Below are 13366 nucleotides of genomic sequence, written 5' to 3'. Positions count from 1 at the left end.
ATCATAGACTATCCCGAGTTGGAAGGGACCCATAAGGATCATTGAGTGCAACTCCTAGGTCCACACAGGACCATCCAAATATCAAGCCAGACGTCTGAGAGTGTTGTCCAAATGCTTCTTGAATTCCAGCAGGCTTGGTGCCGTGACCGGTTCCCTGGGAAGCCTTTTCCAGTGCCCAACCACCCTCTCAGAGAAGTGCGTATGTTAACACAAGCAATATATTGGCATCTGCATAGGCGGAAGCTCTTGGAGGGAATGGACTCTCTCCAAGAGGTTGAGTGGTCACTGCCTGCTGCTATCAGCTGTTTGTGTTGCAAGCCTCCACACAACATCTTCCTCAGCTGCCCAGGACCCCAAATACCGTTTGGCTGCAGAGAAACTGTTCCAGAGCAATTCCCACTGCCTGTTGAGCAGAGTCTTCTGTGTGTCCAATGTGCTCAGTCCTGAGGCACCAGCACCCAGCGGATGTCTGGGAAAGGCAGATTCTCCACCTTGGCCCTTGGCAGGCAAACTTAGGCCCATCAGTGGGCCTCAATAAACTCAATTCTGGGAGTTTTTCAATAACTCCCAGAATAAAATAAAAAAATAAAAAATAAAAAACCACCATAGTTTTACCTGGCACTGAAGTGACACTGACTAGAGGGAATAGCCTCAAGTTGTGCCAGGGGAGGTTTAGGTTGCAAAATTAGAAGACATTTCTTCTGAGAAAGAGTACTCAGGCACTGGAACGGGTTGCCCAGGGAGGTGGTGGCATCACCATCCCTGGGGGTGTTCAGGAAAAGGTTGGACCTGGTGCTTATTGACATGGTTTAGCATGTGACATTGGTGGCAGGTTGATGGTTGGACCAGATGGTCTTGCAGGTCTTTTCCAACCTTATTGTTTCTAGGATGCGAGCATATTCTAATTGTGTTTTGACCCTCAGCTGAGTGCTGTCTTCTGAACCAACTGATTACAGATGGCTTTGATGGAGATGATGAAGCAGGTTCAGGCTTACAGCTGTGATGCGATGGCTTACAGGGAATTGCCTTGGGGATATTCAGGGGGAAAAGTTCCTGTGAATTTGTCACATGTAGATGGTTTTGATGTGTGTCAGTAAGTGTGATTAGTTTAGAGAAGGCTGTGATGTGATGATATTGTTCATCTAGGGGTTGATATATGGCTGCCTAACTAGCAAGCGTTCTGGGAAGCATGAGGCTGTATGGTGTTCTAAAAGGCTAGGTAAGTTGGTGTCCAATCCTTAGCATTAATATATGTTAGCTTAAAATAGAAGCTTTGGAGTCTAACTGTACGTGTCTTAAATTTCGTATGCTTTTTTTTTCCTATTTCTGTTTTGTTTTATTATAACAACAATAATAATAATAGAAGTGCAATAGTATTGGTTGGTACCTTGTCTCTAAACCAGGATTTCATGTACTATTCCATTTGAGCTTTTTTTTTTTTTTCCAGTCAATTTTATTAAAGGAATTAGAAGTGTTTTAAGATACTCTAGGGGTTCTACAAACTGCAAAATCCACATTATCTCTCCCGCTTCTTTTTGCGAAGTTTGTCTTTCTTCTTCTTTGTACCCAGTAGAGTTTAGTCAAACAGTAATGATATTAAGAATTATTTCCTCAAACCTCTTTAGAGGTGAGCAACTCTCAATTTAGCAGTCTGTTATGCACAGGGGATATTTTATCTTTGTAATTTTTACATTAAAAACACATAAATACTTGATCTACGTAGACATATGTTGCAGGCACGTCTTGGTCTGGTACTGTTCTGTCCTGAGACAGATGGATTAGTAATATGAAGAGCAAGTAACACTAACCTCTGTACTCTGCACATGTTTTTATGTGTATTGTCTGTGTGTTGTGTTTTTGGTTTGGTTTGGTTTGGTTTTTTTTTGTTTTTGTTTTTTTTTGTTTGGTTGGTTGGTTGGTGTTTGTTGTTTGGTTGGTTGGTTTTTACATTTTTACACGTCAGAGCACTAGTCCCTTGTTTCTTTTTATGCTTATATACCTGACTAGTTCGATGTAGGCCCCAAACTAATGAGTCCTGATTGATAGATATGCTAAAATGACTTGCTGTTCAGGGATAAGATTAAGCATATCTGTGCAGTTGAGTTCATTGCTTTAATTAATCTAATGAATTTAATGGACTTGACTGTGAAGTTTATCTAACTTAAACATATGAACTAAGCAATAGAAATGTCCTGAATGCTACTTGTATGTAGCCGAGTGCTGAAAGTGCCCAAAGAGAAAATGGGAAGTTAACTTGCTTGTAGGGAAGAGCTGTTTGTTTTTTGCTTAGCTGTTCTTGCTAATGTAAAAGCTTGGCTCACTGAATAGTCCATGAGAAGCTAAATGTCTGCTAGCTGAGGTCACAAAAATTCTGCTGTCAGCAGTCTGCCTTAAAGGGTAGATAGAGCAGTTGTAAATCAGGCAAGAGCTCATCATCAAACTTCCTTATAGGTATTTGTTTGGTCCCCACTACCAAGGAATTCAGCAGTCTTCTGACCCAGCTGGTATAGAAGCATTCATTTTCATTTTGCAGATGGGAAATGGAGGCCCACCAATACTAATTACATAGACGAGCGCAGTTAATGACAAAACTTCTGCTGAAATCTATTGGAGTTGAACATCTAAATAGAAATTTAGTAGCCTAATGCTTTCATAGGTCTGGGCTTAACTTCAGTCACCTAGGAGGACTGGAGAAGCCATGCATGATCCCCTGAATATCAGCCCAAATCTCTTTTTCAGTCTAACGTTCAGAGATTATATGGTGTTATATGCAGAACAGAGATGTGGTAAAGCTCCAAAGTTACTCTGGTTACCTGTTTTAGGCAACAGCAGTATCTCTTGCAGACCATCAAGGCTGGGTCAGTAAAAGTAGGACATTTTGGTTCTTAGGAGTATGGAGTAAGAGATGGAGAGAGGACTTTTCTATGCTGTCATTCTTGCATTTAAAAAAAAAAATGGGTTTGGGGAAAATGTTCTTAATAACTAAGGATAAAAGATTAAGTGTGGTCACAGGAAAGATCAGAGAGAGCGTGGAAGTGTTGAAGAAAAGGGAGATGAACTGCATGCTGACAGATGGGGTAGCTTGTGCCGCTGAGCCAGTTAAATGAAAAATCGAGTTTTCAGTGGGCAGGTTGGCTGGCTGGCATTTTAAAAAAAAGATGTAGCTAATGTTGCTAGTATGAAATTCATGAAAACTAACTATCTACTTTGAACTTTGATCTTTACTTGCAGAAGCATGATGGCCACTTCACAGTCATCCAGCTGGTTGGCATGCTGCGGGGAATTGCATCAGGCATGAAGTACCTCTCGGACATGGGCTATGTACACCGTGATCTGGCAGCCCGTAATATCTTGGTCAACAGTAACCTCATGTGTAAAGTCTCCGATTTTGGTCTTTCACGAGTGTTAGAGGATGATCCTGAAGCTGCTTATACAACAAGTGTAAGTTTGTTTTATCTAATTTGAACAGTTTATTGCCTTGTAGCTCTTCTATTCCAGTTTCAAATTTGTCTATACCATAGGAATAACAGTTTGAATTGGCTGGCTTTGTTCCATTATCAGTGCATGTGGTTTAATAGCTCTGCCAATTCATTGAAGGGAAGAAGGGAAGGTTTTTTTATTTTTTTTCCTCCCCCCGTATGGGAGGGGGCTTATAATCTTCAGCACTTTTTTTTTTTTTTTAAGCAATTGTGTGGATGTAACACAGAGACTTTTCTGTTCTTGCTTTTTTTGTTGTTTTTGTTTTCTACATCCTTTCCTCTTCCACTTCCCTAAGTTCACTTACAAAGATATGCTCTTAAAAAGGGGGTTTGGGGATGAGGACACCTCACGGATTCCACTGACGGAAGCATGGTATCAAGCTTTGCATTCATAAATTAAAACTTATTTTACTTAAGCTTACCTTCTGTAAGAATATTTGGGACCTTTCTCTCAGGGTTTAGTCTTATCACATTAATACTTAAAAATTCATCATGCAATGCAATTAAATTGTTTTTATAGTGGAGAATGGGGTCTTCTATTTTATTTTCACTGAAGCGAAAATTGTTAAACCTGAGTAGCTTGTTCAAATTTAACTTAAAAGAAAAAGTTAACTGCATCTGCAGTATGGAGCAAATAGAAAAAGGAGCATGTTGATGCCAATAGAACTCCAAGGTGAGATGCAGCATTTTTTTCATCATAACAAAATATTCATTTACATTCCTGTTATGACTATTAACACAGCTTTAAGAATCGTAGTGAAATACAAACAGTTTTCAAGTAATGTTAGTCTTTCATTGAAACTGAAGTTGCTTCAGAGCCAGAGAGGTTTCTCATTCAAATTGTCCGAAATGCACAGAATGTATATGTTCCTGTGATAGGGCACAGTGACAGAATGCCAACAGAGATAGTAAAATAGCATTAAGTAATTTCTCCAAAAGTACTTTCACTTTAAAAAGTGATTTATGGCTGAAAGGATGAACACATCTAATTTAAAAGTATTGTAGTAAGTGCTGTTTGATCTGTTGAATTCTATATAGCTATTGTAATGGGATTGCACACTCTTCATTTAAGGTGAAAATAAGTGTTCTGGTCAATTCACTGTAAACTTCGGCCACTTCTTAGAACAAGGTCTGTGCAGTACTGCAAGCTGATTAAAGCAAAACAAGTCACTTCACAAGGTTCTAGCTGTTAGTACTCAAACTTCAAGGAAGAAGGAAAAAATTAGTTTCTTCCTTCATAGGGAAGGTTTTCCCTCATTTATTTCTTAAAGCTTCTTTTGTTTAACACTGCTTACTAGTGTCATGATTGGAGGAAAACTAAATGGAGGTATTTAAGAGAAGTGTGGATATGGTGCTTAGGGACATGTTTTAGTGTTGGAACTGGTAGTGTTAAGTTGATGATTGGACATGATGATCTTAAGTGTCTTTTCCAACCTAAATAATTTTAGTTACTGCAGCTTACTGAGTTGTTGCCTGTTGGCTGAGCCATGCTAATTGTCCACGTGAGCATGCCTGGAGGGCAGCTGATGGCCCCAGTGACAGGCAAATTCAGTTGCATTGCTCAGTGTTGACCACAGTGTGATGAGCTCAGCTGGTGAAAGGCACTGGGACTTGACAAGCAACTATTATCTGTAATTGTCCAATGGATGCCTATACCAAAGAGGAAGTTTTTCGGAGTAGTTAGTGCCTGCCTTTTTCGTCACATCTAGAGCTACATTTAATCAGGAAATGCTATGTTTTTTTAAAAAAATAAATATATCTGCGTTGAAGGACTTTCTTGAAACACAGAACAGGCATTTCACCCTTAAGACAGCCTTTCATAGTAAATGAATAGAACCCCACAATGGACATCATGCTCTCTCATTGCTTTTGCTGACCACCTGTTACATCATACACCCTTCTCCTGATCACCATTTACACCCCCTACCCCTCGTGGTAAGTTAAAAGGTAAAAACAGTTCCCTTACAGAACATTACTGATCAGGAAAGAACTGATTTTTTTTACTTTTTTTTCTGATCTGCTTACATGGTGACTGGAAACCTTTGTCTCTGAAATACATAGAAATTTGTTGGGATGTGAAGCCTTGTAAAATTTCAAAATCCTCAACGTAGCTGCATGTTTTTTGAAAGAATCATGAGCCTGTTATTGTACTGAACAGAATTAATGAATATTCTGTGATGTGAGGCAGGAAACTATTCACCAGCACAACCTTCTGCTACCTTAGGGTGGTGCGGTTTTTTACTTTTCCTCCATGGTATTCATAGGTAGTAATCCAAGATTTCTTCCTAGAGGAAAATGTAGTGTGCAGGGCAGCAGTTCTGGCTAGAACTTTGACATTGGACTATTCCAAGAATATCCATCAACTTTACTGAGCGAACTCATGAACATCTTTCCAACAGCAAGCCACATGTATTACTAGAGGTTTTTATATCATACGTATAGTTTGGTTAGTTCCATACTGTGCTTTTGTCATATGAAGGTTAAATCCTCAGTGCTCTTAATGGAGATTTTGTGCCGTTAGAATGCGTGTATCCTCTCCACAGAGATTTTTCTTGATAGCAGCCAAGTACCTGTAGTTACAAAAAATCCATAGAGTTGATCTGCATATTGAGTAGTAGTAATTTTAGGCTCACATCTCCCATTATACAACTGTCTGTCACTACTCAGAAGAGACTGGGTTTTTTTCTTCTCTTAGTCTGGTGCCAAAAATAGAACATAATGATTGGATATTTTCTTTGGAAATAAGATCTACAGCAGTACTCGTCAATCAGACTTTTTTTTTTTTTTAAATGTCATCCCATCTTTGATACAGTGGTCAAAAGTATGTGAGCCTATTCCTAGATGAAAACAAGGTAAACTGAAGTAAAAGACAAATCAAATTTTATAAGGGTGTCACACTCTGTGACTGAACAGCTTGCATTCTAACAAAAATAAGCTAAATGATCATCACATTTTATGGATTTACCACACCTCAGCAGGCACAGCCTTGAGTTAAAGATTATCAACATATTTTGCTTTGTCTTCCCGTTGTCATCTGATGTAAGTTTTCTTCCTCTTTACTTGCTGGTTCAGAATAGATCTTACATTGTTTCTATTGGCACATCTTCCCACGTGCAGGGTAAAAATCACAAATCAGTCTAGAAAAAGCAATAACCCTGATAGGAAAAGGCTGGAAAGGAAACCACTTAGAAAATTGCAGCATTCTGTGCTCATGCTGAAACTCTAATTAGGAAACAATATTCAACTAAGAGTCATAGGAAAAACTGACAAATGCCCCAAAGTAACACAATTTAAGGACGGTATGTTTCCCAAGAATTTCAATCTGTGACACTACTAGAACAGCTGTTGAATGCTTTAATCAGTACATGAGAAGACTTCAGTTTCAGGAAACAGCTTTCCAACTTCTGCAAAGGCTTTCCTTTTTTCTTCTCCAAACTATTGAGACAAAGAATGTAAGTATCTTTTTTGATAAGAGGGTTTGGCAGGAAATAAGTAACAGGCCTCTGTTTCCTGTCACAGATAGGAAAAAAAAATTAAAGCAAGGTATTATTCTTGAATAGGAAGAGGGAATTAAGAGTTAGTAATACCCAACTGCCAGTCTTTGTTTCAGATTGATCAGGAAAAGATAAGGACGCTTCTGAGATAACTGAATAATACGGTGTGTTTTTTTCCCCATAGAGACAAAATTTTCATTTTTAGTATTGGTTTCCAAGGCAACAGTAGCTCATGAAAAGACATTTCTAGTATATAAACAAGCATTCCTGTCAATACTGAGGACATCCAGGCTCTTGCATCCCTGGTTTAGGTAGTCTATGTTATATGATGTGGATTCATTTACTTTTAAAATATATTCAGGGTTCACCTGTATTTAGAAAAGAGCCATGAGTCTCCAGGAAACCTTGCATATAGCAAAATGTGTATGTATGTATGAACAGACCAAGATCAGTGTCACTAATGCAAAAAGGGCTAAACTGGTATCTGTGTTAATGGTGGCACTTTGATATTCTTCATTACATCTGTGGGGGTTTTTTTAGTTAGATAAAAACCTGCTACAAACTGAATTGTGTGATACATAGAGAAATATATTCTGTTTTTTATCTGCAGTATTTATGAATTTAACCTTGATATGTAAAACATTATTTCCATAATACTCATTAGGGAATTAAATTATTGCATATATTTCAGTGAATCACTTTGTGAACTTCATGGATCTGATTCTCGCCCAGCAAGTTGAATAAAATATCCCATTCAGGAAGATTTGGTGTTTATTAGATTCATTAGAGGAGCAAAGCAGATTGACAGGCAGTAATGTATACCAATCCTGGCAAGTAGTGAAACTTCTGGTGGCTCAGGATGTGGACTTTTTTCTTTTTTCCTTTTACTATATAATTTCAACATGTTAATACACTTTCAATATTCTGTTACTGGTACACAAATTAGGGGTATGAGGTGAGAGACGGTTTAGATTCTTGAAAAGTAAAATGACACACAATTTTCTAGTTTGTTTGGGATGTCAAGTGACTATTTCTGAACAGTCTCAGTGTTGTGAGTCAAGTCTATGACAAGCATGTTGTCTAGACATTTACTTTAAGAATTAATTTAATTGAAGACAATAGAGTAAATTGATTATTGGCAACAGTTCAGGAAAGAATAAGGAAAAGGGGCTGTGTACCAGAAAGGGCTGCATTAACCTCGTTTCTTAAACTAATTGGTGACATAAGGTTGAGCACAACTGTTGTCAGTTGGTTATTTCTGTGTGCAACGTGAAAACAGCGCACTTTGTCATCACCAAATGAGAGGAACATCCTGATCAGCAGGATGCATCATGACCACGTTTGGTTTTCAGTCCCTGAAACCAGGCACATGGCGTGGAGTCCCACTGAGCTCTTCCCTTATCTGGAGTTTTTCTGCTTTTAATCTTACTAAAGGCTGGCTTAAAAGTGAGTAGGCTAAAGCCATTTATAACAGGGTAATGTCCTGTGAGAAGAAGAATATTTGTTCCCCCAAGCTTTGCAACTATCTTGCTGAGCTGGAGCCCTGTATGGGTACCTTACCTGAATATTCTGTTGCTGTCTAAGGTTAATGCCTAGCTGAAATAGCCTCACCTGTGTCTGTTTATGAAGCCTACATTTCTCCAGCTTTCCATATTTCCATAAGCTCTCTGCAGTAGCCTTGCCTTCTTCACCATATCTGTTCTCCATAGCATCTAAAAGAATGGCATGTACTCTCACAAGTCTTCTGAGTCTTCCTACCATCTTGTAGGGCCATCCTACATCCTGACGCCTCCAAGCAGAAAATCAGTCTTCTCTAATTTTAGTAGGATGAGTAGGACAGGCCCTTCTTTTTGTGGTACCCACCTCAGGCACACCATCTTTTTCCATTCAGTCCGAAAATCCCTTTCATGCTTCTATCTTTTCTACCACATCAGTTCTGTAGCCAAGCATTAGACGCAGGGTACTTGCTGAGTGCACACAAACAATGTTTTGTAAGATGGCAAATTAGCTGGAAGTGAGAAGAAAGGAAAAGAAAAGTTGTTTTCATTACTCTGCGCTATCTGCATTTCAGTTAAGAGGTAAACACCTAGCTCTTGTGGCCATGGAGAAAAATGGCCTGACTTCTACTTTGTGGGACAAATTCTGAAGCTTGCAGAACCCTTTAAAGGTTGTACCCTTCCAGGGATGCTCTGTGAGATTATAATATTAGCCAAATTAGAGGTACAGAATTCAATGGGATCCTGAATGAGTTGTCTTTTTGATGAGGCAAGGGGATACATACTAACTGCCTTATCAGGATTATTGGTCTCCCATGCAGGAATCCATCTGCTGGCAGCTGCTGTGCATCTCCAGACACCATCCATCCTGGTTCATAGCTGGGTGCCACCCTGCTGAGTGCAGTGGGTTGCCTTTAACTTTTTTAAGCAGTAGGAAGGACTCTAGCTTGACTCTGGTGCTAACACATAAAGTAAACACACTCAGAGCATGAGTGACAGGTCAAGAAGCAAGTTAATAAGAGCTATGCTAATGTGCGAAGCCTACTCCAGGGAATGGGAGATGGGTAACTAGTTTTCAAGCGTGTGATGGGATTGGTGAGGTGGTGGTCAGATAAATCACCTTCCCATGAGTTGCCAGCCTAAGGTGGAGCCATTCCCCACTCAGAAGATAGGTGGGGATGGAAGCCTGCATGTGCGTACTTCAAGATGCCGTCATCTGTTCTGTTGGGCTGGATCAAAGATAGAACATGCTCAAGGACAAATAGACAAAGAGCAAAGGAGTAGCCTAAAGAATGAGTGTCCTGGAAAAAAAAAAAAAAGACATTGTCCTTTGACCTGTCACAGTGTTAGATGTGAGTACTCTTGAATGAGTAGTTCTGTGTTTCAAAGCTGCCAAGTCCCAGACTTTCCCTTTCAGTGCAGGTGGTAGTGCTTGTTGTTTTGTTGACTTCTGATTTACAGAAGCCCCTGAAGATGAGGTCATGAGTCTTTTTCAAAAGGTAAGTATTTTAATGCATCCACTCTACTAGGTTCTCAATTCAGCTTTTTTTCCAGCTGTGATCCCAAGTTCATTTAAGAGGTTTTCTGGTTTATTTATCCATTCTGGAAGCCAACAGAATATAACACAGATCAGAACAAAAGCAGACCCTTAGAAGGAAGGTCTAAGGACAAGAATGAAATAAATATAAAAATATGTTCTCTTTCCAAGGGTTTTGTCTAATTTGCTATTTCTGTGAGTATTCTCTTCTGCACTGTAACAGTTGTCACTTGAATCTCAAATGTTGGAGGGCAGGGAGGGACAAGCACAAAAAAAATTGTGTTTAGATGTGAGGAGAGTCAAAAGAAGCTTAATTCAGAGAGACTTCTAAATTTTGTGGTTAAATTTAACTCTAAAACTTTATATAACAGCTCCTGATATTGTATATGAAAGCATCCCTGCTCTTCTTCCTCCAACACCCCACCCTGATCTAGGAACTCCAGATATGCATTTAGCAGAGAAACACAGTTGGAAGCTTTGCATTTTTTTTATTTTTTTTTGTGCTTAAAATCCTTCTGTTCATGAACTCAACACAATGTCCTAACTCCTTGGTAGTAAAAAGGGGGTTATTTTGTGTTTCATTCTTAATGTGATTTTTTCCAATAGCATCATCCCATCATTCGTAATAACATGATTTGACTTCCAATGAAAAAAAAAAAAAAGAAATTGCACTATAATCAATCTAGAAATATCTGCCTCTTAGAAACTTGCAAGCTCTGCCTATTAGCTTGGATTAAAATTTCTTATTTCTCTGACTCCTATGAATTTCATGTTAACGAATTGGAGTATTAATGCCTACATGTATGTGCCTTGCTGTTTCTCAGATTGGGTCATCTGTAAGTGTCCATTTAAAAAATGGAAGCATGAATTTATGAGTGGCTTGTACAGTAGGATTGAAAATGAACTTCTGATAGACCTAAAGTGTCTGTGCCATTAGAGTCACATCTAGGAGAAAAATGATTGTTTATATTTAATACTAATAGTGATTGCATTGATTATTTTTTGGAATAATATTCTTTGGTATCAGTAAAGCATATTCTGGTGCAGTGATTGTTAACCTTTCTCATGGCATGCATTCCTGAAATTTATCTAATGGAGATGCAGACTTGGCTAGAAATCTCCCATTTCCAAGTTTTTGTGTAACACACTAGTACCTTTCACAGATCTCTTAAAAGTATTCCATAGGCTCTCAGGGGTTGATATACCTGAAGTTGAAAACCCACTGCACTTGGAATATCTTCTGTTCGATAACTGAATGCTTTTTATTGAACATATCGTAACTGCTATATCAAGGAAAGGCATAGGGAATTAGGATTATGAGAGGTATCCCAACAGTCAGAAAAGCTCTGTTGGGTTCTGACTGTGAATCTTTGGTGGTTTCACGCTGATGGGCAGCTAAACTCTACCACAACACACTCTCACATCCCCTCTTCAAAGGAAGAGGGAGAGAAAATTTGGAAGGGGAAAAAAAAAAAAAAAGCTCCAGGGTGAAGGTAAGGGCATTTTAATTAAAGAAGACAAAAAAACAAGCAAAGGCCATGTGGAAGCAAAGAAAACCATATTACTTCCCATCAGTAAGTGATGTTTGGCCATGTCTTGAGAAGTAGAGCCCCAATATGTTTAGCACCTGTTCAGGAAGACAGATGCTTTCATAACGAGAGCGCCTTCTTCTCCTTTCACAGCTTTTCATACTGAGTGTGATGTCATATGGTTTGGAATATCCCTTTAACTATTCTTTCACAACCAGCATCGCTCATTGACTCAGCTTTGGCCAGCAATGGGATACTTTTGGAGCTGGCTGGAGCTCACTCTTATCTAATATGGGGCAAGTGCTGGGCTTTGCTCACAGAGGCCACCCCTGCAGGTCCCCCGCTACCAAAACCTTGCCATGTAAGCCCAATACAGAATCCCACTGGAAACAGCCACCATTCCAGAGAATTAACAGGAAAATTTATTTGGCTACTGCAGTGTTATCAAGGGAATCCACGTCAGTGAGCCTTACATCTAGCCTAAAATTTTGGCTCGGATGATCACTGAAAAGATGCTATGTTGAATAGTGAATGGTATAGGTCAGAAATGTACACTCTTGCTTTTCAAAAAGTACAAATACAGAGGTACAGTCAAGTTAAGTAAGTTAAATGATGGGAAATTCCAAAGGATTTTAAAGATGGGAAATTGTTTTATCACATGATGCATAGTTAAGCTATGGAGTTGATGTCCCAAATTGCTTTCTATGGCAAAGATTTCAACAAGATTTAAAAAAAAAAAAAAAAAAGATATCAATAGGGAAGAATAGCAGGTTACTGAGCTCTTTAACAATTTTAAAGGGATCTGAAACCTTGTATTTCAGCATAGTCCTCCTAGAGGACAGGAAGAAAACAAGTATGAAAGCACAAAGTAGCAGAGTGTGCATTATTTTCAAGCTTTCACTCCTTTCTCTGAAGCGTCTGATACTGGCCGCTGTCATAGGCTGGGGGATTAGAGCACCTTGTGTTTGACTCACTATGGCAGTTCTTGTTTCAAACAGTGAGAGTAACTCTAGTCAATAAAACAACCCATTCATGGTACTGGAAGGTATCTTGGAGACATCCTTGAATCAGGACTGCATTTTTCTGAAAGATATGCCCTAACTTGTACAGGAGGGGCTGTGGAGGATTCACACAGTGAAATTCTGTGCCATGTGCTGCGTAAATGCAAAGCAAATCTTCTTGGCCTCAAGATTTTTTTTTAGTAAATCACTGCTTTTAAGTAATTTAATTCTACCAAATATGTTCATTACTGAAAGTGAAAACTGAAATGTGGCTGTGGGAATTGCAGCCCAAAAAGAAGCAGTTATGTGGTTGAGTAACAATCTGACAAAGACTCTAGGAATAACTTTAAGAAATTATGTACAGCAGTAAAAACAGGCAATCCAGGACAAGCATATAAATTTGCAGAAACTACCAACAGCTTATCACAGAATCGTCTAGGTTGGAAGAGACCTCCAAGATCACCCAGTCCAACCTTTGACCCAACACTAACGAGTCCTCCACTAAACCATATCACTAAGCTCAACATCTAAACATCTCTTAAAGACCTCCAGGGATGGTGACTCAACCACTTCCCTGGACAGCCCATTATGTAGCTCTGCTGAGTCTTAGTACAGAATATTGAATACAACTAAAACCACTGTTACGGGGAAACATTGTAGAGATCAAAAAGGGTAAGAGAAGGTAAGCAGGCAGAGAGTATCACTTAATATTTTAGCAGTGCAAGTAATGACAGAAATTAGCCAAGGTAACTTTTATTGATAAAATGTTTAGTGCAAAAACTTCTGTTTAAAAAAAAAAAAAGGAAGAAGAAAAGTACACTGGAGTGGAT

The 13366-nt window shown here is 38.9% G+C and overlaps 1 protein-coding gene across 7 annotated transcripts in view; it reads left to right on the top strand.

Annotated features, from left to right (window-relative positions):
* EPHA6 (EPH receptor A6) overlaps positions 1–13366 on the top strand; it is a 542377-nt gene that overhangs the window by 484364 nt on the left and 44647 nt on the right. For all 7 annotated transcript variants that reach the window (XM_040567877.1, XM_040567925.1, XM_040567868.1 and 4 more), the window contains one exon: positions 3232–3441. In XM_040567877.1, coding sequence (XP_040423811.1) covers positions 3232–3441 — 210 coding nt within the window. The remainder of the gene's footprint in view (positions 1–3231; positions 3442–13366) is intronic.

This window comes from Cygnus olor, chromosome 1, assembly GCF_009769625.2.
Source record: "Cygnus olor isolate bCygOlo1 chromosome 1, bCygOlo1.pri.v2, whole genome shotgun sequence".
Classification (NCBI taxonomy): Eukaryota; Metazoa; Chordata; class Aves; order Anseriformes; family Anatidae; genus Cygnus; species Cygnus olor.
The sequence above is the reverse complement of the archived record's forward strand: the minus strand, read 5'-3'. Positions and strand labels throughout refer to the sequence as shown.